The 27,767-nt window shown below is 41.2% G+C and overlaps 1 protein-coding gene across 1 annotated transcript; it reads right to left on the reverse strand.

Annotated features, from left to right (window-relative positions):
• SLC26A2 (solute carrier family 26 member 2) lies at positions 1–27,767 on the reverse strand. The gene is made up of 3 exons (XM_003266632.3): positions 27,552–27,767; positions 9,022–9,745; positions 1–7,079 (listed from the first exon to the last, which is right to left on the reverse strand). Exons 2-3 carry the CDS (start codon positions 9,718–9,720, stop codon positions 5,559–5,561), a joined length of 2,220 nt encoding a protein of 739 aa, XP_003266680.2. The 5' UTR covers positions 9,721–9,745; positions 27,552–27,767; the 3' UTR covers positions 1–5,558.

Below are 27,767 nucleotides of genomic sequence, written 5' to 3' on the forward strand. Positions count from 1 at the left end.
TGCATTATTAGAGTAACAATTTATTAGCAGACAAAATAAATGAAACCTCTAAATCTCAACATACATACAGGATCTTACATAATAAACAGCATAAAACATAACCTTCTAGAAGAAAAGTATCTGCTATTAACCAACTCCCCCTCCTTTCCAGTAGGCTTCAATACAGTAATAACTCATCCTCATCCCATAAGAGGGTTAAGCAATGATTTACATGGAATTACATCAAGGCACTTGCTTTAATTAAAAAATACAGTATAAAACATGTTCCTAACAGTCATCAACCTTGAATAATTAAAGAAAAAACAGGCAGTATACTTTTTTGGTGAATAGACAAGACTGAGAATTTAAGTTCATTCACCTGTCACCCTGATATTGTCTTGGTTTGTGTACAAAGTTCCAAAGAAGACAAAAAAAAGGTAGCCTATTACATAGATTGGTATGTTCATACACACTCATTTCTGAGAAACAGAAGCCATGGCAGCAACAGGACTCAAACCATAATTTTCCAACTGATTTGTGTTGAAAAGGCAAGGGCTGTTTGATCCCATGTATCTTATTATTTTAGGGATGGTGCATAAGATAAGGGAAGAGAACGTCTCCAAAATAAGTTGATTAAAGCTTCAGTTGAAAGACCTTTTTGGCTTAAGTTGCTTATCTATAGACTTACAAACATAGTATCTACAATAAAGGCGTTTAGTGTCCTTCATTATTCCAGTTTTTGGACTTCAGTCCATTCTTTTCCAATTTTACAACACTAAGATAAAAAATACACACAAGAGAATCCACTATTTACTATAATGCTTATTTTACTTTTTAACTGTACTTAACATGTTTACTTTGAAATTTCAGTTGCAAAACTTTTTTTTAAGTCCTTATCAGGATAAAAATTACCTTATAAAAATAAATCTCCCCAACTCTGACATCTAAATTCTCCATCCCTGTACGTTACTAAATTTTTTTAAACCTTAAAAATTTACCTTTAACGTATTTCAATAGTATTTTAATACATGGACTATAATAACAAACCAGCTGGTATATTATTTTGTCCTTTTCCATTATAATTTTCATTCTTGTAATTAGCAACCAAGTTAATGATTCCATTCAGGATTATCTAAACTGTATTTATAAAAAAACCCCACAAATTAGGAGCCTAACAGCTTTCTATTTTTTTAATTAAAAAAACTGATTCTTTTTATTTATTTTTTTTAATTTTAGGCTCAAGGAAACTTCACTGCTAGTGAAACTGCACTCTCAACACCACTCAATGATCTAACAGCTTCCTAAATCCAACTTCATTCTTTTTGCAGTTTAAGCCCAGTTTCAAATAAGGCATCACTAGAATGGATAAAGAAAACACTGAGATGGGGGATAGAAACATTAAAAAGCAGAAAAACTAAGCAAAATCTAAATCCTGTCAACTGGATGTTTACCATTTCACACTGAAATCTTTCCCTGAATAGACCAGGGACATCACTGCCTCCTGCTCAGATCTCAAAGCTTCAACATGCTCCACAAAGCACCTCCCCAAGTACCCTAGTGTGTTCCCTGGGAGAGTTACTACACAGCCCATCTACTGGATTTAGTACCATAGTCCCAGCACTTGGCCCAGGGTCCTAGACTGCTGGGTAGGTCCTCAGAGGTATCTGAAGTAATGTCTACATTGATACAAAGAAACCTATGGCTCATCTGTAACAACACATAGAGAAACACAATTAAGAACAATAAGGATCACAGAACTCAAATGGATCGTTGTATCTTCAAGACTCAATTTAAGTTACCAAGAAATGCACTGTAGCCCTTTTCTCACTTTTATAATCAGATCAGGGCTAACCCTAACATGTTCTTAAATGACCACTTACTATGGGAATATTGCAGCAGAGAACTGCTGTTCTTGTTAAAACGTACTAGCCATTAGCATTAAGAGTCTAATGAAATCATCTAATACCTAGACACATTTTTAAAGTTCATCATTTACCATATGTAAATTTGACAACAATTTTGACTTGCAATGTCTGTTGTTCAAAAGCAAAGTCAGACTATCTAAATCTTGTTTTCCTTTGGTCCTACTTAAAAAAAAATTAGACATCTGTCAGTTTTATTACCATCAGAGGCACAGATAGTACTACAGTCACTCAGTTTAGAAGGAAGACACCGCACTCCAGAGTAGGTCAACCCAGGCTACCATGAGCTCCTCAGCCCTTTCAGCTTTGGTCAATCTGTGACCCTGTGCCCCTCCCCTTCTAGAAAGAGAAATTTGCTCTAGAAAGAGACCTTGCTCTCAGAGGTATGGCTCCTAATCCTTGTCTCCCTATTATTGTGTGGGGGCTAACCAGGGATTGGGTCCTATTCAACTGGGTTCCTCTCTTTTCTGCCTCCACTGGTCGGATAATAGTCTTTTCAATGGTCTGTTCTCTTCACTCCTCTACAATGTTTTCCTTAGTCTACCTGTGCACTGGCACACTCCAACCCTTTGGCTGTAACAAATTTAAAAATAAATAAGGATGTAAGAGTTCTAACCATCAAGAGTATACCACACTACGTTTCAATTAAATAACCATTTTATGATATTCAGAATTTTGTACTGAGAAAATGCTTCATTTAGACTCTAGAGTAAGCAAGATATTTTTGTATCAATATAATGTTTAAAATAATGCTTAATGAACTAAAGTCCTATCCTTTGGTCAAGAGAGCAAATGAAAACAGTTTTTTGTTTGTTTGTTTGAGACGGAGTCTCGCTCTGTCACCCAGGCTGGAGTCCAGTGGCACAATCTCGGCTTACTGCAACCTCCGCCTCCCAGGTTCAAGTGATTCTCCTGCCTCAGCCTACTGAGTAGCTGGGACTACAAGCGTGTGCCACCACGCCCAGCTAATTTTTTGTATTTTTAGTAGAGATGGAGTTTCACAGTGTTACCAGGATGGTCTCGAACTCCTGACTTCGGGTGATCCACCCGCCTCGGCCTCCCAACGTGCTGGGATTACAGGCATGAGCCACTGCGCCTAGCCAAAAACAGTTTTTTTTATTGGCAAATTAGGCTTTGGTTCTAGGTTTGATTCCTCTGAATATCAGCAACCAAAACATTTTAACAATATGCAAGTATAGGCAACCTCAACCCAAGTAGAGAGGATGAAATGTAAATTCTAGGGACATCTTAAATGTTTCTACAGATAGCTACCAAAAGCAGAATCTCTTGTTTGTTTGGATGGATGGCACAAGTACAAACCAGAACATAATTCAAGGATTCGCTAACTGCGTGCATAACGTTCCAGAACTGTTTACATCCACATATGGACAGAAATCGCTGGTAAAGGTCAAATCCTGTTATCCCTCCTTCTGAGGGATTTTCCAAAGTCTTTGGCTGGAATTATATTTTTTGCTGTGTTGGTGTTGGCTAATCATAACGTCTTAAGCATGTACTCATTACTCTGTTACAGGGTATTAGATACCTATAATAGTCTCAACTTAAGCCTGCCTTGGGAGAAGGGCAAGAGAGATTAAAAACAAATAACTTGGCCAAGTGCAGTAGCTCACGCCTGTAATCCCAACACTCTGGGAGGCAGAGGCTGAAGGATTGCTTGAGCCTAGAGTTTGAGACCAGCCTGGGCAACACAGTGAGACCCCCTCTCTAGAAAAAATTTAAAAAATTAGCAGGGTGTGGTGATGCATACCTATGGTCTAGCTACTTAGGAGGCCAGAATGGAAGGATCACTTAAACCCAGGAGTTGGAAGCTTCAGTAAGCTATGATCACACTGCACTTTGGCCTGAATGACTGTCTCTTAAAAAAGAAAAAAGAAAAAAAATAAAGACTGACCAAGATACTGTGATTTTACTGCTATTATTCATAAGGCTGGATAGAAAGGGCAAATATTGGCTAAAAACAAACAAGCACAAATACAAGCAGCAATTAACATTTCTGGAATTCCAGACCCAAGTTCTAAAAGGATGCCAAAATTCAGGAAGCCTACACTTAATTATAATGTGAATCACCTACAAGACAGAAATCCAGACTTTCTACTGAGCAACTGCTTTGTTGTGATAATGGAAAGGTATTTTCCATGTCACCAAATGGGAGAGCTCTACCAACAGAAAAGCAACACTGGCAGCTTATGGAGCTAACAATAAAGTTAAGTTACATATATCTATATAGGATAATGTAGATATAATACAATATATATGCATTTTAAATATACATATTAAACATGTACATACTTAACATACGTCTAAAAGCATCCCACTCCAACAGATGCCCTACACATAGGGTTTGCTTCTCATAAATATTTAAAATTGTTTAGAAACTGGGAACAGATTGAAAAATGATTTTGTACTTTTGCAGTTTGCTTTTTTTTTCTTTAAAGATGGCTGTTTCATAAATTAGTTCCCTATTCCTAACTTTGGAGAACCTGCTTTTTTCTTACCTTTCAAGGTCCAAATATAAAACTATAAACTTTCAGTGTTGGACATTCTTGCTTTTTGAAAGGAAATTCCTCCTCAATTCATGACCTGTGGGCCAGCTATTATGAATAATACACCCATAGCACTTGGGTTTTATGAATGTGATCCTTCTAAATCCTCCTGCATAATAACTTTAGGTGACTTGAAGAGTTAAAAGCTGTCATTGTCATCAATATTTACTGTACATCAAACTCATTTAAAATGCTGTTAGAAATTGCTGACTGGCAAGACTGTCACTGACAAAAACACCAGTTTAGGACAGATTCCGTGGGAAACAAACTAGAAAGCTAAAATAGAGCTTAATGGTAGAGAAAGTCTCAGAAACAAGGACAGACAGAGATCACAGAAAAGACAAGGAAGGACTCCTATTGTTTTTTCTGATTTTGAAGAGCTCTTTGTGCTGACCTGTTTACCCTAAACAAAAAGGCATGACTAAAAATTTCCAATGTATTACAAAGGGTATTCTGTCTAATGTCGGGCTGGCTCTCAGGATGTTACAAACCTGCCCAGGTGTTAGACTTCTGATGAGACTGTGCCTTAAGGAGAGGAATGGCACTTTCCTACTAAAAACTACTGCCATCTGGGGAGCAAAGACTGGGGATAGAAAACTATAAGAACAAACCTGTCTAGTTATGACTTTGTGATCCAGAAGCCTCTTGACCTATTGGTACTAGAGCAGGTGCAACATTCTTTCCCTCTCTCCACTGAGCCACATAAAGAAGTCTACGGCACTTCCAATGCAAATCCCAACTTCACCGCTTCATCTCTCGGAGAATGAACAGTCCAAACGTATAACCCCTAAAACAGGAGAGTAATTAAGTTTTGGGGCTACTTTACAGTACAGTTCAATACATACTTATTGCATTCCAAGAATACTTCGTATCTGCAAGAAAGCCTGAAACCGTATTTTCTTCTTTTTGACTCTGTCCAGCTACAAGCTCTGCTGCAGTGTGTATATACAAATGCCATTAGCTTCAAAGGATGAATAATATCTAGCCACTTGGTTAAAATTTCAAGTGTGTGAAATTTTCCACTGTGGAACTGGGAAATGTTGGACACTTGAAATTTTAACCTATTGACTAGACATTCTTCTATCTACTTTCTCAATTAATCACTACTAAGACTCAGACCATTAGGAACACATATTCCTTTCTGATTTTTAGATACTTCTGCAAAAGCCATCGCTTCATACACACTATAGAAGAGAAGGTTTTCTTCTTCCTTTTTGCAGTATTCTCCCTTGGTTAGGGAATCCCTCACAGAGGGATTGCACTGAGCCAGCAGAACCTGGATTCCAATGGCTTCATAATCTCTGCGAACTTCTTTCAGTGTGTGGATCCCTGCTGTATCTAAAAATTGAATTGCACTGCAGTCAATCACTATAGTATGCAGCTCCAAGGGATCATGGGAAAGTTGCACTGACATTTCATCCTGGATTCCACCAGGAGTCACTACTTTCTCTTTGATCTTTCTCTTTGCTGCCTTCTTCCAAGCCACCTTTATTAAGACTGGGTTGACAGTTTGTTTGTATAAAGCAGATTTAAAGCATTCTTTGTTTATGTAGTAGAGAGGGGCTACAAAGCGGAAAATCTTGATGCCTGGCTTAGTCTGAAGGTTCTTGTAAGCAGACACAGATTCAAAGACCTCAGACTCTTCCACCAAGCCAAGCAATGAACTCTTTGGCTTCTGAGTGCGGAGGATGACACAAAACATAGAAAAACAAACCCCAACAAGTAGGCCTATTTCAGTACTTAGCAGTGCAGAGGATAGCATAGTAACAAACCAGATAACTGTATCCATTCTACTAATACTCCACATTTTGGGAAGATCCCTAAATTTACGAAGGGCTCCCCGTAGATTTACAATTGTGATCACACCAAGGACACTTTTTTGAAGGGAATAGAATAAAGGTGCTATTACTAGGAGGACCAACAAAAGAACCAGGGCTGTTACCACACCAGAAAGCTGAGTATGGCAGCCTGTTGATTCTTTAACCAATGTCTTTGCAAGAGCTGCACTAGTAGTAAAACAGTGGAAGAAAGAAGGGATGATATTACAAAAGCCAATGGCATACATTTCCTGGTTTGCTTTGACTGTGTAACCATGTTTCTTGGCAAACATCTCAGAAAGTGATACAGTGATAGCAAAACCAATGATGGAAATAGCTATTGCATCTACAGCCACACTAGGAATTAGGTTCCATTCTGGTACTTTGGGTGGCATAAACCCAGTGGGAATATGTCCAGCAATACTAGAATTATAATTCTCATGTAGTTTTCCAAAATGAGAGGCTAATGTGGCTGCTACAACAACAACAAGTTCAACAGGAATCGGTGCCTTAAGCTTGGACTTGAAGTGTTCATTGAGTTCTTTGGTTGGCAAAAGAACCAAAAGGCACAAAAGGCTGGTGATAAGATCACAGAGATTGGTCTTATGGATGTTTCTGAAGACATGTATCCAGGTAGTGATGAGTGAGCCCACACCATTACTCCGAGGAAGGTTGAGCCCAAGGAGATACTTGGCCTGAGATGTAAGAATAGTGATGGAGGCACCAGTGACAAAGCCACTCAGCAAGGCATCTGAGAGGTAGACAGAAACAAAACCCACTTGAAAGACGCCCATCGCTACCTGGAAGGAAGGATATAGAAGTGTTAAATATCAATAGAAAAGAACGCTAAATTTAATATTATCCTGACATTTCTTGCATGGAGACATATCATCAGAGCATCACAGAATGTCAGAGCTAGAATAAACACAATCATATATCAATCTTCTCATTTTACAGACAGGAAAATTATGTTTAAAGGGCTAAGCAACTTGCCCAAGGTCACACTGTTACTTATTAGCCCAGGTGAGAAAGGAACTTTGGATTTCTTTCTTTTCATACAATGTTTCTTAAACTTGAATAAGGTTCAGACCTCTTTTTTTTTTTTCATTCTTCCCATCACAAAGAACAGACCTCTTTTAAAAGAAAAACATTCTCAAGGATCCACAAGAAAACTTCAAATTGGAAAAAATTCTTCTAGTTAAGAAACCATGTATTTTCCTTAAATTACAAATCACTACTGTAAAAGTGAAGTCTTACTGCTTCTCAGCCTCTTGGCTAAAAGCAAGTGTACAAGTGAAGTTTTAATTGGCAAAACAAAAAATTAGATTTACATCAAAATAGAATCACACTTTAAAAATTATTGTAGACTTATCTTTAACCTCATACTAAGAAACCATTCTCATGCAGTATATATGTACTTATGCCACACTGTCTCCCATATTAATAAAAATTCTGCATTTTTACTTCTTTATATTTTCCTCTAATAAGTTTTCAGAATTGTTATGCCTTCTTCCTTCTTGGTGAGACATACGAACAAAAAGGCAGAAGTTGGCTGGGCGTGACGGCTCATGCCTGTAATCCCAGCATTTGGGGAAGCAATGTTGGGAGGATCACTTGAGCCCAGGAGTTTGGTCATAGAGAGACCCTGTCTCTTTATAAATAAATGAATAAATAATAAATAAGTAAATAGACTTATTATTTATCATTATATATAAGTAGACAGCTCATCTTCACACCATCTTCACTCTCCCTCCCCACTCATCTGAACACCAACTAAAGTGAGCTACTCTTCCCCTTCCCTTGTTGGTTTGAAATGCCTCTATTAGAGAAGGTTTAATCCTGGCACTGACTCCTGGATGCCAAAAGCCAGGGGCATGATGATAATGACAGATTAGTGGATTCTATGGGAGACTCAAGAATTTGATTTCTTATCCTTTCTCCTGGCTGATAATATGAAACTGTGGTCCCCAACTTTTTCCCTCCATCCTCAACAATCCAAGACAACCACTACCTTTAGTAAGAGTCGCTCAATAGATCAGCAATTTTAATGGAAGGTAAGAGACATTTAGAATTTGAGGCTGGGTGTGGTGGCTCATGCCTATAATCCCAGCACTTTGGGAGGCCAAGACGGAAGGATTGCTTGAGCTCAGGAGTTTGAAACCAGCCTGGGCAATGTGGCAAAACCCTGTCTCTACAAAAAATAAAAATAAAAAAAAATAAAATAAATAAAAATCAGCCAGGCGTGGTAGCATGTGCCTGTGGTCCTAGCTACTCAGGAGGTTGAGGTAGGAGGACTGCTTGAGCCAGGGAGGCAGATGTTGCAGTGAACTAAGATAGTGCCACTGCACTCCAGCGTGACAGAGTGAGACCCTGTCTCCAGAAAAAAAAAAAAAAAAAAAGTGAGAAACTCCTGCACTCCCAATCCCCATTCTGTTACCCACTTGCCTAACTGCTAATGCTGACTCTGCCAATAACCAGCCACAAATAATCTCAAGCAAAGCCAAGATTTTCTGACATGTAAAATTAAAGAGTTGTACTGGGTGGTGGAGGTCCAGTGAACCAGCCTTATATTACCTGTGGAGTCAGGTTAGGGTTTGAATTTTGCCTCTACCCTTCATATATCCTGAACTCTCAATAAACGATACCTTTAATTATTGTGATTCCTCAGATCCCTTACAGATATGAGATTTCACGTACTAGATAACTTTTCTAGAAATAACCAATTGTTTCATTGCTCCTTACCTGATAAACTCCAGCTATAAAGGTTACACTGCTGCCAACCATAATTGCATAGCAACTTTTGTCACATATCCTGTCTGATGTGTGATTTAATAATGTGCTCCCATTTGAAACCATTCCTAAGGAAGAAGCACGATGGGCATTGTCATAGCCAGCTTTCTGTAGTTCTCGGTCAACTGTCTCACCAATCATAAGGCACAGTACTCCAAAAATGCCCACAGAGATGTGACGGGAAGTACCCAAGAGAAAATAAATGATGCTGGCAAAAAAAGATGTGTACAGACCATAGACAGGTTCTTGGCCAGCCAGCAGGGAATAAGCAATGGACTGGGGCACCAATAATATGCCCACGATCAAGCCCGACATCACATCCCCTAAAATGTTTTTTTTTAGGTTGTATTTTGGGAGCCACTGCAAAACAGGAAGGAAACCTAAAATCATATTTTTGGCTTTGGCTGGACTGCACTGGCAATTCTTCTGCAGCTTTTTAATAACAAACTCCTTGAAGTTTGTATCTGATTTCTCTTGACGCTCAATAAGGACCCTATGATAAGGTCTGCATTGGTCATTGGTCTCAAATTGCTTGAAGTCAGTACTTGATTCCCTTTGAAGTTCCAGATGGATCCCAGATGGATAACTGTCATTTCCTTCAGCTGAGTCTCTGGGTGAACGGTCATGTTGCTCTTTACTTTCCGAAGACATTTCTGGAGATAGATGGTTCAGCTTCCTACACCAGAGAAAATACCAGTGTTCATCAATAAAGTAATTCTCAGTGCTCACATATACTAACAATTCTACTTGTCATTTCATGAGAATTAAGAGGAATTCAGTTTTAGAATAGGTATCTTATGTCCCTTTTCCTTAATTGAGCCTCATTTGTCTTGGTTAGGGGGAAAAAAAAGACCAGAACCAGACCTTAAACAGCCAAGTCAAAGCAAATAACTGGCTGGGTACAGGACTTCCCAAGAGTATAAACCATTAAGGATTCTTCTCCATATATGCCTGGCTCCCCCTGGCAGTTTTTCCTCCAGAAAAAATGTAAGGGCAGCCTGTCTCCTTTCCATACATATGCTACCAGTGGTCTTCTTCCCAGGTTTTTCACCTCCCAGGCAGACTGCAAAATAGGATCTGGTCTTAACCCCTACCTTAACCTTAACTCCTACCTACCAGTCCTGAAACAAGGAAGATGATCCTTTTTTATTTTTTGGTCCCTTTTTAAACAACCTGCTAAATGTTGAAAATAAATAGAAGAAGAAGTAGGTTGCAGGGTAAAGATAAATGTTTTTGGCAATAAAAGGAAGCTAGGGCAGAATGCATTTGCGTCTTTGAACAGTACTCCCTTGCTTGGTAGGAAAGAGGAGAGAGAAGTCGATATGAGGGTGCTGAATGTAAAGGGCATGAAGAGGGTCGATGGGCCAAGTGTCTCATACATGCTGTAGAAGGTTTTGGTCTATTGCACTATGTTCTAGTATGGAGTCATCTGCCCTGTGGGCAGGGCCCACATTCACGCAAGATTCACTTTACTATTCTAAGTACACACTCTGAAACACAGGTTGAATAGAGAAATAATGTTGCCCTGCACTTCCACTTGGAGGCAATACAGGTGATCCTCCATCTCTGTGTCCTGGACTATAAAACTAATGCCATAAGATCTACCACTAGGAACTATAGGAAAACAAAGAAAGTAAAAATAGCCAGAAAAAGAGAAAGGACAACAAAAAATAATAAGTCTAATAACCGGAGTAAGAGAAGAAAATGAACCTCAAAGGTTCTCAAAAGGCTCTCAAAGGAATAGAGCATAAATTGTTTACCAAATACTTCATGAATTAGTGCCTTTACATAAGCTGTTTACTTAGCTTAGAATGGCCATCCACCTTTTTGCCTGTCAAGATCCTAATAATTTTTTAAAACCCAGTTACAATGCTACCTTTTCCCGAAAGCACTAACCAATCTCCCCTAGCCCAAATGAAATACTACATCCTCTGTGTCCCATAGCATGTTGCACCTCCATTATAGTACTAACCATACTCTTGTATTAGTGAAGTAGGAATCTCTCTAGCTCCTGGAGGAAAGATATCTTGTTCATCAGTGTAATCTGAATGTAATGTAGTAACGCTGAGATAGCAGGCTTACAAAACATTTGAATGAATGAATGAACAAATGAACAAACATTTGTGACTGTGGCCAGATGGAGACAATTTTTTTTTTTTTTTTTTTTGAGACAGAGTTTCACTCTGTTGCCCAGGCTGGAGTGCAGTGGTGCGATCTCAGCTCACTGCAACCTCCGCCTCCTGGGTTCAAGCAATTCTCTTATCTCAGCCTCCTGAGCAGGTGGGATTACAAGTGCATGCCACCATACCCGGCTAATTTTCACATTTTTAGTAGAGACAGGATTTCACCATATTGGTCAGGCTGGTCTCGAACTCCTAACCTCAGGTGATCCACCCGCCTCAGCCTCCCAAAGTGCTGGGATTACAGGCATGAGCCACCGTACCCAGCCAAGACAATATATTTTAGATGAAGGACTCAGGAAGTTTCTTGTTTTGGAACTGACAGAAAAATGAGCCCTTGTGAGGTTCTATAAACCTAATGTTACCAAACTGCCAAAATCCAGGACCTATGACTTATTCAAGAACACAAGATATATAAAAGTAACCCATATTCATTTTGTTTAGGTTTAACAAGAGAAAATATTTTAATGGGCTTCTGAAGTAGATAAGCAAATAAAGAATAGACTTAGATGACCACTGACCCTGAGAAAATCAATCAGGTTGATGGATACACCCAGCAGCAATTTGCTCTACAATGCAAACAGTCTGTGACTCTCCTGTCATTTCCTGCTTTCTAGAGCTAGCTTGATTGCACCAACATCCTATTTTGGAGAGCTCTTGGTGATTTCTGGGTCAAAGGGTTTTTCCAAACCTAAGATATGCAAAAGAGACATAAGAAAAAACTAATGGAATCCAAATCTTGCCCTGTATGGCTGCTATCTGGGAAGAATATAGATAAAAATTAATACTAGAAAGTAAAACAAAGAAATGGAAACTGTAAGAAAAAATCAAATAAGGAATGCTAAAAGTGAAAAACACAGTAACAGAGATGATGAATGCCTTCGATAGGATCATTAGTAGACCTGAAAGCCAAAGAAAGAATCAATGAACTCAAAGACAGGTAAACAGAAATTACCTAAACTAAAACACAGAAACAGTTTAAATAACAAAACAAAACAAAAAACCCCCAATATCAACAATGTAACATAACATCCAAGAGCTGTGGGACACATCAAAGTATCAAACATATGCATAATTAGAATACCAAAAGAAGAGAGAGAATGGGCAGAAGAAATATTTCAAGATATAATGGCCAAGAAATTTCCAAAATTAATAAGAGACATCAAAATATAGATCCAAGTAACCTAAGGCCAGGAGTTCGAGACCAGCATGACCAACATGGTGAGACTCGGTCTCTACTAAAAATACAAAATTAGTCGGGCATGGTGGCACACGCCTGTAATCCCAGCTACTTGGGAGGCCGAGGCAGGAGAATAGCTGGAACCCAGGAACTGGAGGCTGTAGTGAGCCGAGATCACGCCACTGCACTCCTGTCTGGACAGCAAGATGAAAACTCCGCAAAAAAAAAAAAAAAAAAAAAAAAAGGCCTGGCACAGTGGCTCACACCTCTAATCCCAACACTTCTGGAGGCCAAGGCAGGCAGATCACAAGGTCAAGAGATCAAGACCATCCTGGCCAACATGGTGAAACCCTGTCTCTTCTAAAAAAATACAAAAATTAGCTGGGCATGGTGGTGCGCACCTGTAGTCCCAGCTACTCGGGAGGCTGAGGCAGGAGAATTGCTTGAACCCGGGAGGCGGAGGTTGCAGTGAGCCAAGATCATGCCACTGCACTCCAGCATGGTGACAAAGCAAAACTCTGTCTCAAAAAAAAAAATACATATATATAATATATAATCTATCTCCAAGAATCTCAGAGTATTCCAAGAGTAAATATAAAAACAAAAAGAAAACAAAAACCCTCACCTACACATATGACATTCAAGCTGCTGAAAACAAAAGATAAAATCCTGAAGACAAAGAAAAAACACGTATTACTTATACAGAAACAAAAATAAGAATTATAGCAGACTTCGGCCGGGCGTGGTGGCTCACACTTGTAATCCCAGCACTTTGGGAGGCCGAGGCGGGCGGATCATGAGGTCAGGAGATTGAGACCACGGTGAAACCCCGTCTCTACTAAAAATACAAAAAAATTAGCTGGGTGTGGTGGCGGGCGCCTGTAGTCCCAGCTACTCGGAGAGGCTGAGGCAGGAGAATGGCATGAACCTGGGAGGCGGAGCTTGCAGTGAGCCGAGATTGCGCCACTGCACTCCAGCCTGGGCGACAAGAGCGAGACTCCGTCTCCAAAAAAAAAAAAAGAATTATAGCAGACTTCTTATTGGAAATCATGGAGGCCAGAACATGATGGAGTGGTATCTTTATATCGAAGAAATATATATCTTTTATAGAAATAGGGTCTTGCCCTGTTGCCCAGGCTGAAGTGCAGTGACATGCAATTATGGCTGACCATGACCTTGAACTCCCAGGCTCAAGTGATTCTCCCACCTCAGCCTCCTGAGTAGCAAGGATTACAGGTGTGCAACACCACGCCTGGCTAATTTTTTAATTTTTTTGTAGAGACAAAGTCTTGCTACTAAGCTCCCCGGGCTGGTCCCTAAACTCTTGGCCTCAAGTGATCCTCCCACCCTGGCCTCCCAAAGTGCTAGGATTACAGGTGTGAGCCACCATATCTGACCCCAGAAATATAAATTTTAACATAGAATTCTCTACCTAGAAAAAATATCTTAAAAGATAAGAGGCCAGGCATGGTGGTGAGTGCCTGTGGTCCCAGCTACTTCGGAGGCTGAGGTAGGAAGACTGCTTGAGCCTAAGAGGTTAAGGCTGCAATGAGCTGTGATCACACCACTGCACTTTAGCCTGGGTGACAGAGAGAGACTCTGTCTTAAATAAAATAAAATAAAATATGAAAAAGAAATAAAAACTTTCTCAGATTAACACTGAGAGGATTTAAGGCCAGCAGACCAGCACCATATATATGTGGGGGAAGGGGAGAGAGAGAGAGGAGGGGAGACAGGGAGTGGGAAGGAGAAGAAGAGTGGGGGAAAGAGAGAGAAACAGAGAGAGACATACACACAGAGAGAGAGACAGTTTCAGGAAGGTTCTTTAGCCAAAAAGAATACACCAATCAGAAATTCAGTTCTACATAACAAAGAAAGTCCAGGAAATGGAACAAATGAAGATAAAGTAAAATTCATTTTTTCAATTAAAAAATCTTTAATTGCTCTAAAAGATAACTGTTTAAATCAAAAATGGGAATTTACTTTATAGCATATGCAAAATAAATGTGTGACAACAACCACACAGAATGGGAGGGGGAATTGGGAATTTTAAAGTCTTTTTAAAATTTTCTGATTATTATTATTTTTTTAAATAGAGATCAGGTCTCACTATATTGCCCAGGCTGGTCTCAAACTCCTGGGCTCAAGTGATCCTCCTACTTTGGTGTCCCAAAATGCTGGGACTACAGGCATGAGCCACCATGCCCAGCAAACTGTAAGGTCTTACACTAATGTGGAATGGTATCTTATTTGCACATAGGCTCTGATTAAACATGTACATTTAAACCTAACAGTAACCACTACATTTTTAAAAAGGTATAAAAAATAATAGTAGAGATAAAATAGAATCATAAAAAACTCTCAACTCAAGAGAAAGTAGAAAAGGAAGATAAAACATAAAAAACAGATGGAACAAACGGAAGACAGCCAGTAAGATGGAAGAGTTTAATCCAAACATATCATATTAAATATGAATGGTCTAAACATGCTAATTAAAAATGGAGACTGTCAGATATGATTAAAAAATAAGACCCAAGTATATGCTGTCTACTTGAAACCCACTTTAAATATAAAGACATACATAGGTTAAAAGTGAAAGGACTGGCCCAATTTAGTAATTTATTCAGCTTATAAAAGACACAGCAAGGTAATAAAATGCACATTTTGGGATCCCAAGAATAGATCCTTTTTTAATATGGTACTATTCCTACCACCTATCTATAATTAGCTTCTCTAATTTCAGATATTTCTGAACACCTTAAAATTCAGCTACTCTACACATTCCAGTTTCACCTAGCTGCTATCCAAATTGATGCAGTAATAATATCAACAATCTTGTTCCCAACTCTCCCTTTCTCTACATTCATGGCCATGGTCCTTTCCCATCTCTAGCTCTTAGAAACTCACGTATTCACTCAGAAACAGTCCTACAAGTAGAACTAATTCAGCCACCAGTGTGAACCCACAAAGTTCCATAATCATGCTTTCCTTTACCTCTGTATGTATGCTACAAACTCACTGCTAAATAAAACTAGAAGCTGCTGACTACTATGTTTATGGCATCTAAGCAGGGGAGAAATCTGAAAGAGTTTAAGAATAGTTTGTTTAGAAAGTTTTCAAGGGAGGAACATATCTAACCTGGGCTCTGAAGTCTAGGTCAGGTTTGAAAGGATGAAAGAAGACCTGGAATATGGGTAAGAGAGAAGAAAACACAAACAGCAATAGTTCTAATGTTGGAGGAAAAGAATCAGAAATGAGAATGTTATATTTAAAACAGAGAATGGTTATGGGGGATTAGTGGGAGAGGAGCCTACAAAGGTACCTGAGGGGGATTCTGGAGGGCCCTTTATGCCGGATTAAGAAAGCTAGACTTGAATCTGCGGGCAATGCATAGGCCCTGAATGATTTTGAGAAAGTCACTTACTATATCACTCATTTGGCAAATAATTATATATCTTCTGGTCTGATGTTATATTATTTCATTCTTTTTCCACTAAAGCAACTAATATTTTACCTTTTGTCTTTTACAGATAAAAAATAGTTGAAGGTGGTTTTAGAAAAACAAAACTAAGCCAGGCACAGTGGCTCACACCTGTAATCCCAGCACTTTGGGAGGCTGAGGCGGGTGGCTTGCTTGAGGCCAGGAGTTCGAGATCAGCCTGGGCAACATGATGAAAACCCGCCTCTACTAAAAATAGAAAAGTCAGCCAGGCGTGGTGGTGCACGCCTGTAATCCCAGCTACTCAGGAGGCTGAGGCAGGAGAATCACTTGAACCTGGGAGGTGGAGGCTGAAGTGAGCTGAGATCACGCCACTGCACTCCAGCCTGGGTGACAGAATGAGACCCTCAGAAAAAGAAAAGAAAAAAGAAAAAGAAAACTAAACTATAAACAGGTACAACCAAGGCAGATTCTCCACGTATATAGTACCATCGGATCCTCTAACTCACTGTTGTCAGACAAGTCTAGGGAAGATCACAGCACTATAAAGGCCCAGGGATGCCAAGGACGAGCAAAGCCTTCTGTATTCCTCTCCATTTCATTCACTGATGCCTACAACCAGGATGGCACAGGCACTTTCCAGGTCCTTCCCCTAGACTGAGAAGTTAATACTGTGAGAGGAAAAGGATCTTTTGGAGGAAAAGACAAGATGACTACTCATCAGAGGAAAACTCAGATCCATCTGTGTTAAATGGGCCTGCAACCCATGCTTACTGCATGAATGTCCTCAAGTGTCAACAAGCCTTCTCCAGCTGGATTGGCTAACTTTTCTATGTGAGCTCCTAGAGGTTGGGTACTGGTCTTCATTAAATTATACACATATTTTAAGCTCCTACTATAAGCTAACCACTGTGCTAGACACAATGCATCAGAACCTAGACCCCAAACCTAGGTGTCAATCTTTCTTTCCCCTATGCCATACTCCTATATAATCCATCAGTAAGTCCTGTCTGTTGTGCCTTGAATAATATATTTATCCTCTCCCCACTGCCCAAACTATTTGTAATCCAATCACTTCTCACTATTGTCCTACCATCCTCTCTCACCTGGAATACTCTAATAGCCTACAAGATCTGAACACTGCCTCCCTTTTTGCCCTTATTTCCTACTGGCTTTTTTGCAGTTGCTGGAACATGCCAAGTTGATTCCATTCTTAGGGTCACTGTACTTGCTCAAGTTGTCTTTGCCTAGAATAATAATCTCCCAGATCTATACAGGTATGTTCTCATCCTTTGGGTCTCAGCTTTTATTTTTCTTTTTTAGTGACAGGATCTCACTCTGTCACTCAGGCTAGAGTGCAGTGGCATGGTCATAGCTCACTACAGCCTTGAACTCCTAGGCCCAAACAATCCTCCCACCTCAGCCTCCCAAGTAGCTAGGACTACAGGTACACATCACGATACCTGGCTAATTTGTTTTTATTTCTTTGTACAGACAGGGTCTTGCTATGTTTCCCAGGCTGGTCTCGAACTCCTGGGCTCAATCAATTCTTCCACTTCTGCCTCCCAAAGTGCTGGGATTACAGGTCTGAGCCACCATGCCTGGCCTCAGTTTATATGTCACCTCCTCACAGAAACCTTCCTTGACCATCCCAACCAAATAAAATAACACCTCCTTCCCAGCATTCTCTATATCCTTACTGGCTTTATTTTCTTCACAGCACTTCAGACTTCTGAAATTATATTACTTATAAGCAAAACTATTATTTACAGTCTTTCTTGTACTTATTATATTTCCATTATCAAGAACAATGCTTAGCACATACAGTAGAGGTTCAGTAAATTCTTGCTAAAATGAATAAGAACCCAATTTCTACCCACAATCAGTGGATTAAGACAGAGTTTTAAACAGCATTCTAGGTACCATAACAGAAAGGTTTAGCGTATTCTGAGAGTACAGAATAGGCTGCAGACCAACGTGAAGTAGGAAGCTGCAATGTTAATAAAAAGGGAAAAGATAACTCAGGCAAGTGAAAGATCACAGTATAGTCCAAGACCCAGGAAAACGTCACACTAGGTTCCAAGGGCGAAGTTGTAGGAGATAAGGCTGGAGTGAAAGATTAGTTTTTATGTAATCTCAAGAAGTCACGAGTTCATCCTCTAAGCTACAGTTACCAAAGGCCTAACCTCCAAGGCAGGAAAGGGCAGGAAGTTTGCCATTTCAGTGGTACAACTAGGTAAGAGGTGGTGCTTAAAGGACATACACAGACAAACCTAAGGTGAATTCTGAGAAGAACCACACAAAAGGAAGGATGATATACAGGAAGATGGAGAAGAAAATGGAAAGATAGGAAGCAGCAAAAAATCTGACTTCGGGTTTTTTAGATTTGAGATTTTTATAATATGTCCAGATGGTGTGTCCAGCAGGCAATTAGAAATGTGGTTCTCAGGTACAAGAGAGAAGCGAAAATTGGAAAAATAAATGGGGTGGAGGGAAAGGTCTACGGTATCTCATTCTCCGCTGAATTCCATTTATATGTTCAATAAACGTTTGTTGAATATGTGCTTTATCTTCCTAACTAGATTAAAATTATTCAAGATGTTCTACACTTTTTGTGTACTATCATAAGACCTAGCATAGAATTAGACACATACAGGAAGTATCTAATAAAGTTTTTGATGGACAGAATGGTTTTTTATTTTAAAAAGTTATTTTAACAAAAACTTCTCCAAGAAGAATTGGCTTTGACTTTTGTTGGACAAAAATTTTTGTTTCTTTAAAAGACATTTGAGGCCGGGCACAGTGGCTCATACCTGTAATCCCAGCACTTTGGGAGGCCTAGGTGGGTGAATCGCTTGAGGTCAGGAGTTCGAGACCAGCCTGGGCAACATGGCAAAACCCTTTCTCTACCAAAAATACAAAAATTAGCTGGGTGTGGTGGTGCACACCTACGCATCTGTAATCCCAGCTACTCAGGAAGCTAAGGCACAAAGAATCACTTGAACCCAGGAGGTGGAGGTTGCAGTGAGCCAAGATCGCACCACTGCACTCCAGCTGGGGCAACAGAGCGAGAGTCCGTCTCAAAAAAAATACAGCTGAGGCCAGGCGCGGTGGCTCACACCTGTAATCCCAGCACTTTGGGAGGCCGAGGCAGGCGGATCACGAGGTCAGGAGATCAAGACCATCCTGGCTAACATGGTGAAATGCCATCTCTACTAAAAATACAAAAAAAAAAAAAAAAAATTAGCCGGGCGTGGTGGCGGGTGCCTGTAGGCCCAGCTACTCAGGCAGCTGAGGCAGGAGAATGGCGTGAACCCAGGAGGCGGAGCTTGCAGTGAGCCAAGATTGCGCCACTGCACTCCAGCCTGAGTGACAGAGCCAGACTCCGAAAAAAAAAAAAAAAAAAAAGACAGTTGATACATTTGATACATTGCTGGTAGAAATGTAAAATGGTGCCAACACTGTGAAAAACAGTTTGATGGTTGCTCAAAAAGTTAAACACAGCACTGCTATATGACCTAGTAATTCTGCTTATACTCAAAGGACTAAAAACTGTAACTCAAACAGATATTTGTATATTAACGTTCATAACAGCACTATTTACAATAGCCAAAAGGTGAAAACAATCCAAGTGTCCATCAAAAGATGAACAGATAAAGCATGGTATAACCATAAAGTGGAATATTATTTGACTATTAAAAAGGAATTAAGTTCTGAGACTCTTCATCTACAACATGGAGGAACCTTAACGCCCTTATGTTAAGCAAAAGACAGACACGATGCAAACAAATAAAAAATAAAAAATAAAAAAAAGACCTGGATCTAAAAAAAAAAAAAAAAAAGGACACAAAAGGACAAGTATTGTATGATTCCACCTATACAAAATATCTAGAAAAGACAAAATGGGCCAGGCAGGGTGGCTCATGCTTATAATCCCAGCACTTTGGGAGGCTGAGGAGGGAGGATTGCTTGAGCCAAAGAGGTCAAGGTTGAAGTGAGCTATGATCATGCCACTGCACTCTAGCCCAGGTGACAGAATAACAACAACAACAATGACAACAACAACAACAAAAATATATATATATATACACACAGAGAGAGAGAGAGAATAGGCATATACATAGAGACAGAAAATAGATTTTACTGGGTACTGGGGGAAGTGGTGAGTTACTGGTTACAGAGTTTCAATTTCTTTTTTTTTTTTTTTTTTTTTGAGACAGAGTCTCACTCTGTCGCCCAGGCTGGAGTGCAGTGGCGCAATCTTGGCTCACTGCAAGCTCCGCCTCCCGGGTTCACGCCATTCTCCTGCCTCAGCCTCTCCGAGTAGCTGGGACTACAGGCACCCGCCACCACGCCCAGCTAATTTTTTGTATTTTTTAGTAGAGACGGGGTTTCACCGTGGTCTCGATATCCTGACCTCGTGATCCGCCCGCCTCAGCCTCCCAAAGTGCTGGGATTACAAGCGTGAGCCACCGCACCCGGCCCAGAGTTCCAATTTCAAGTTTTGGAAATAAATAGTAGTAATGGTTACACACCATTGTGCACGTACTTCATGCCACTGCATGGTACACTACATTGATATTAGATGAAGGAGATTTCAGGGACAAAAACTTTACAAAATGCAAACTAATCAGTCCTCAAGTTCATTTCCTGACACCTCCACCAAAAGAAAGAAAAAAGTTTATATTAATTTATAGTGACAGAAAGTACATCAGTGGCTATTTTGGGATAGGAAGTAAGGAGGGGTAGGAGGGAGAGATTACAAAGGGGCATGAGGAGATTTCAGGGATTGATGGATATGTTCACTATCTTGATTGTGGTGACAGTTTTATGTATATATATATAGAGAGAGAGAGAGTACCTTTTAAATATGTACAGTTTATTGTATGTCAATTATACTACAATAAAGCTATAAAGTCTAATTCTTATCTGAAGGGGAAAAGAGTAGCTTGAATATAACCTGTTACGTAATTTTCTTTTTCTTTTCTTTAAGAGACACAGTTTCACTCTTGCTCAGACTGGAGTGCAGTGGCATGATCATAGTTCACTGCAGCCTTGAACTCCTCGCCTCAAGCAATCCCCCACTTCAGCTTCCAGATTAGCTGGTATTACGGACACACGCCGCTGTGCCCAGCTAAGTCATTTTGTTTTCAATTGCAGTTTATATTTCAATTCCTAAGAAATCGCCACTGAATGTTCCAATACTCTGGATATGCAGCCTTGGGAAATGTATTTCTTTTTTTTTTTTTTTTTTTTTTTTGAGACGGAGTCTCGCTCTGTCGCCCAGGCTGGAGTGCAGTGGCGCAATCTCGGCTCACTGCAAGCTCCGCCTCCTGGGTTCATGCCATTCTCCTGCCTCAGCCTCTCCGAGTAGCTGGGACTACAGGCGCCCGCCACCACGCCCGGCTACTTTTTTTTGTATTTTTAGTAGAGACGGGGTTTCACCGTGGTCTCGATCTCCTGACCTCATGATCCGCCCGACTCGGCCTCCCAAAGTGCTGGGATTACAAGCGTGAGCCACCATGCCCGGCCGGGAAATGTATTTCTTAAGTCCCCAGACACACACAACTTTGGGAGGAAGTGTCTAAGCAAGGTTTTATTTCTTTTCGTAATATTTTTCTAAAAACAATTATATTTAGTTTTAAAATATGACAGCTTCATTGGATAGATTTGATGACATATTAATCAGATACAGGTTGATTATCCCTAATTCGAAAATCCAAAATCAAAAATGCACCAAAATCTGAAACTTTTGAGCACCAACATGGTGCTCAAAAGAAATGCTCACTGGAGCAATTTGGATTTCCAGATTAGAGATGCTCAACTAGTAAGTATAAAGCAAATATTAGAAAAAAAAATTCAGAAATTGGAAACACTGCCAGTCCCAAGCATTTCAGATAAGGGATACTCAACCTCTACTGGGATTTTCCTAAGAAACCTAGGCCACTTAAAACTGAGCTTCACAACCTGTTGTAAATATGGTGTGATATGCATGTTTGTGTGTGTGTGTTTAAGTAACTGCTTTTAACACATAACACAATCTAAAACCACAGGCAGTGAGGGTCAGTAGAAAAAGTAACCTGTTGTCAGGAGCCCTAGACTCCAGGCAATCATAACCCTCTGTCCCAACCATGAGACAGTTCAAACTAAATGATTGAATCATTAAGTGGTAGTTTTCCTGAATTACAGGACTATAGAGCTAGACAGAGATCAAGAAATCCAACCGCTATGATTTTTTGGTAAGAAATAAGCGTTCAGCTGGGTACCAGTGGTTTACAACTATAATCTCAGCACTTAGGAAGGCCGAGGCATACGGATCACTTGAGCTCAGGAGTCCAAGACCAGCCTGGCCCACATGGTGAAATTCCATCCCTACTAAAAATCCAAAAATTAGCCAGGAGTGGTAGCACATGCCTATAATCCCTGCCACCTGGGAGGCCGAGGCACAAGAATCACTTGAACCCAGGGGACGGAGGTTGCAGTGAGTTGAGATTGCGCCACTGCACTCTAGCCTAGGCGATAGACAAGACTCTGTCTCAAAAAATAAAATGAAATAAATATTCAAATTAGTGAAATCATTTGCTACTTAAAGGCAGAGATAGATCCAGAACCCAAGTATCCTGACTCCTAACCTTTTTCCTCTAATAGATTGCCTATGCCAGTCTCTGTTAAGTGTATATACATCGGATAATTACAAGAAAACTAGAGTCAACCTAAAAACAACCTAAAGATCTCAAGTTTGTGGAAAACCTGAAGTCTTAACATTAACCCAGCATTAATGGAAACAAGTCAACAACCAAAGTAAGTCTCCTCTCTTATAAGGAAAAATCTCAGACTAGACTGGTAAGAGCTACAGTGTAAGAAAAAAAATTAAAAATATATTTTTAATAAAAATAAACTAGACTAGAATATGTACTTTAGAAATAATTTTCCAATACTTCACACAGCTTTTTTTTTTTTTGAGATAGAGTCTCGCTCTGTTGCCCAGGCTGAAGTGCAGTGGTGTGATCTCGGCTCACTGCAACCTCCATCTCCCAGGTTCAAGTGATTCTCCTGCCTCAGCCACCTGAGTAGCTGGGACTACAGGCACCTGCCACCATGCCCGGCTAATTTTTGTATTTTTAGTAGAGATGGGGTTTCACCATGTTGGCCAGGATGGTCTCATCTCCAGACCTTGTGATCCACCCACCTCGGCCTCCCAAAGTGCTGGGATTACAGGTGTGAGCCACCGCGCCCAGCCACACACAGCTTGTAAGTAGGGGAATCATGACTTGAACAAGCCTGCCTGATTCAAACGTATACTGTCGCTTGATTGCTTATTTTGAAGCTGTTTTTAAATCTTCAGAAAAGTTGAAAGAATGATACATGCAACACTTCCATACTAACAATTCACCTATTTAGCAATTTTACAATTCATAAGAGGTTAACACACTCTCTCTCCATACTTATATGGGTTTTGTTGTTATTGTTTTTGAACTATTTGAAAGTTGCAGGCATAGTTCAGCCTTAAACACTTTATTGAACCTACATTTAAAAAAAATTTTTATTTTGAAATAACTGTGGACTTGCAGAAAAGTTGCAAAAATAGTGCACAGTTCCTGTATAATGGTCACTCAGTTTCCTCTAATATTGAACCTACATTTATTTTTTATTTTTTTATTTTTTATTTTTGAGATGGAGTCTTGCTCTGTCACCCAGGCTGGAGTGCAGTGGCACAATCTTCGCTCACTGCAAGCTCCTCCTCCTGGGTTCACGCCATTCTCCGGCCTCAGCCTCCCGAGTAGCTGGGACTACAGGTGCCCGCCACCACACCCAGCTAATTTTTTGTATTTTTAGTAGAGACAGAGTTTCACCGTGTTAGCCAGGATGGTCTCGATATCCTGACCTCGTGATCCACCCGCCTCGGCCTCCCAAAGTGCTGGGATTACAGGCGTGAGCCACCACGCCTGGCTATTTTTTATTTTTATTTTGAGATGGGGTCTCACTCTGTCACCCAGGCTGGAGTGCAGTGGCATGATCTCAGCTCACTGCAACCTCCACCTCCTGGGCTCAAGCGATCCTCCCACCTCAGCCTCCTGAGTAGCTGGGATCACAAGTGCACGCCACCATGCCCAGCTAATTTTTTGTATTTTTTGTAGAGACAGGTTTTCGCCATGTTATCCAGGCTGGTCTTGAACTCCTGAGCTCACGTGATCTGCCTGCCACGGCCTCCCAAATTGCTGGGATTATAGGCATGAGCCAAGGAAGGGCCCAGCCTGAACCTACATTTTTAAAGCACTATGCCTCTTCTTCAAAAGAAGCATTCATTAGCAAGATGAGGTCAACCATTTGGATATGCTCCCCAAAAATCTGCACTGGCTTCCTACCTCCTACCAGATATGGTCTAAAAACGTTGGTATAAACTTCTATGCATGAGCCTGAAACTGCCACTGTCTTGCTTCCTCCTATGCACTAGTGTTTCAATCACCAGTCTATGAAAATATTAAGCAGCCTTTGCCCTTGGGGCCTTTGCTCATGTTGCCCAGCCTCAAATGACACCTTATATAAATCGGTCCCTTCCTAGATACAATACATAAAATAGAGGCCAGGCACAGTGGTTCATGTCTGTAATCCCAGCGCTTTGGGAGGCCAAGGCAGGAAGATCACTTTGAGGCCAAGAGTTCGAGACCAGCCTGGGCAACATAGCAAGATCTTGTCTCTACAAAAAAAAAAAAAAGTTAAACAAATATGCAAAATAGCAGGCGGGGTGCAAGGGCTCATGCCTGTAATCCTAGCACTTTGGGGGGCCAAGGCAGGTGGATCACCTGAGGCCAGGTGTTTGAGACCAGCCTGGCCAACATGGTGAAATCCCCTCTCTACTAAAAAATACAAAAAATTAGGCCAGGCGCGGTGGCTCACGCTTGTAATCCCAGTACTTTGGGAGGCGGAGGCAGAGGCAGGCGGATCACGAGGTCATGAGATTGAGACCATCCTGGCCAACATGGTGAAACCCTGTCTCTACTAAAATTAAAAAGATTAGCCGGACGTGGTGGCACATGCCTGTGGTCCCAGCTACTTGGGAGGCTGAGGCAGGAGAATCACCTGAACCCGGGAGGCAGAGGTTGCAGTGAGCCAAGATCGCGCCACCGCACTCCAGCCTGGAGACACAGCAAGACTCTGTCTCAAAAAAAAAAAAAAAAAAAAAAAAAAAATTAGCCTGGTGTGGTGGCATGTGCCTGTAATCCCAGCTACTTGGGAGGCTGACAAACGAGAATCACTTGAACCCAGGAGGCGGAGGTTGCAGTGAGCCAAGATGGCGCCACCGCACTCCAGCCTGGGCAACAACAATGAAACTCCATCTCAAAAAATAAATAAATAAATATATATATGTATGTGTATATATATGTATATATATATGTGTATACATATGTATATACATATATATGTATACAGATGTGTATATATGTGTATATATGTGTATACAGATGTGTATATATGTGTATATATGTATATACATATGTGTATATATACATATGTATATACATATATATACACATATATATATATATTTTAAAAAATAGCACCACTGCCATTGCTGCCATTTCCACGTCTTCCTCCTGGGCCCAGCCCTGCCTTGCACTCCTATGCCCTTTGCTTTATTTTTCTCCATAGCTCTTCTCACCATTCCATACTACACATTATTAATTGTCTTTCACATGAGGGCATTGACCTGCTGTTTTGTTCAAAGCTGTATTCTCAGTGTCTTGAACATGTCTTGCACCTAATAAATGCTTAGCAAGTATCTGTTGAGTGAATTAGAATTTAACAGCTATATGATAAGGAAAAAGGAGTTACTTTCCCCATTCTCACTTAACTCTCCAACCCCACTCTTCTGCCCCCACGTGCCAAAACCAAGCTTATGTCAAGAAATTAAGCTTGACAAGCATCTGCCTGGGGGGTTACATTCACTAAAAGTGTGATTATCCTTCTGTCAATCATGGGGGAAAAATAAAAAACAAAAGTGTGGGCAGGGCACAGTGGCTCATGCCTGTAATCCCAGCACTTTGGAAGGCCAAGGCAGGAGGATTGCTTAAGCTCAGGAGTTTGAAACCTGACTGGGCAATATGGTGAAACACCATCTCTACAAAAACTAGCCAGGTATGGTAGCATGCACCTGTGGTTCCAGCTACTCGGGAGGCTGAGGTGGAAGGATTGCTTGAACCCACGAGGTCAATGCTGCAGTGAGCCTAGATCGTGCCCCTGCACTCCTAGCCTGGATGACAGAGTGAGACCTGGTCTCAAAAAAAAAAAAGTCAAATCAGAAATAAATAAAAAGTGTGATTAATGTTTTTTTTCCTCAAAAATTACCCCTAGCCCAGAGTATGTTCATCTCTAGATCTTCCCCTAGGAGGCAGCACACTACAGTATAATAATTGTCAAATACAGAGAGCCGTTAGCTTCTTAGGACCACCCCTGCAAATCCAAGGATGAGATCCAGGACTCCACACCCTAGATGATGCTGAACCAGTGAGCTTAGGACCACACTTGGAGAATCACTGGATGTGTTCTGGAAGTCAAACGGATCTCTGTTCAGATCCCAGCTATACTGCTCAGCAGTCATATGGCAATGGTTTTGTAAAACTTCACTTTATTCAGCATCAATTTCTGACCTGTAAAATAGAGTAACATTACCTAACTTGTTGGTTTGTAAGGCTAACACAACTACCTACCACAGTGCCTGGCACATAGCATTTACTCAATAAACGACAGCTATTAGTCTCTGTCCGTTGCTATATCCTGCCTTGAGATTCCTGTTTGTTTTAAAGGGTCCATTCCTTTCCAACAGCTTTGGCCCTCCATTTCTTACTGATTCAATTTTCAAAAACAAAAAGTTCTGCTTAATCTAGTAGTGCATATCACATTAGTTGTAGATTTCACATAAAGAACTGTTGGGGACAAGGAGAAAAAACAGATTAACTAGAATGGGCGCCGGAAGGCAATTTAAGTTCTGAACGTTTCTAACTCACTGTGGTCCCCAATCTGTGCAAGGAAGGAGCCCAGCCTGATAGTCTATGAGTTTGGAGAGCTGGATACAAGTCCTAGCTCTGCAAAAGACTTGCTGTGTCTTTTTAGGCAAGGCTCTGGGCCCTCTCTGTCTTAGTGTTTCCATCCATCCAGTGAAATAATTCCAACTTAGTGTGTGAGTCCGAAAGAACAGGTCCTGATTTTGTCCTTAATCGGGTGTGTGATTTTTAATAACCAAGATAACCAAGCCGTCTCGCCTGTGCCGGCCTCAGTTTCCCCATCTGTCCGAGGTGGTGGTGGCTCCTATCTCCTCGATCCCTATTCTAGATATCTAGGTTCGAGACGGATCAACGAGGACAGGAAAAGCAGCGGAGTGCGTGGCACCCGGCGAGATACGGCGAGATATGCGGGATGGAGGGCGGGTGGGCAGCCGCCAGCCAGAGGGGCAGGCCCGGATCACCAGGGTGCAGCGCCACTCGCCCGGCCCCGGACCACCCGGGAAATAACCCGACGCACGCCCCGCTCCACGGCGGCGACCCCTGATCTGGGATTCTACCGCGCGGGGACCCAGCCAGAATGACTCTGGGACGGGCCCGCTGACCGCGTGGCGGCCGGCACCGCTCCCTCCCCTCTTCCCTGGTCCGCTTCCCTCTTCCCTGGCCCGCTTCCCTCTTCTCACCTCTCGGGTCCGGGCCGCTCCAGGCAACCAGGCGCCGCTGCACGCGTCTTCCACCGTGGCCGGACTGAGGTGGACACCGCTGCGCCGACAGAGCTAGACCTGCCCGTCCCTTTCCCCGCCCATCGCTCGGACTCCGGAGGAGGCGGGGCCCGCCTGGCGGGACCTACGGGCGCAGCGAGGACGCACCGGCGAAGAGATGCCGGAGGCACAGCCAGT

This window comes from Nomascus leucogenys, chromosome 2, assembly GCF_006542625.1.
Source record: "Nomascus leucogenys isolate Asia chromosome 2, Asia_NLE_v1, whole genome shotgun sequence".
Taxonomy (NCBI): Eukaryota; Metazoa; Chordata; class Mammalia; order Primates; family Hylobatidae; genus Nomascus; species Nomascus leucogenys.

Coding starts and splice junctions, on each gene's coding strand:
- SLC26A2 (XM_003266632.3), bottom strand. CDS start 9,720: ATGTCTTCGGAAAGTAAAGAGCAACATGACCGTTCACCCAGAGACTCA. Junction 7,080..9,021: donor TTATAGCTGGAGTTTATCAG/GTAAGGAGCAAT, acceptor CCTTCCTTCCAG/GTAGCGATGGGCGTCTTTCA.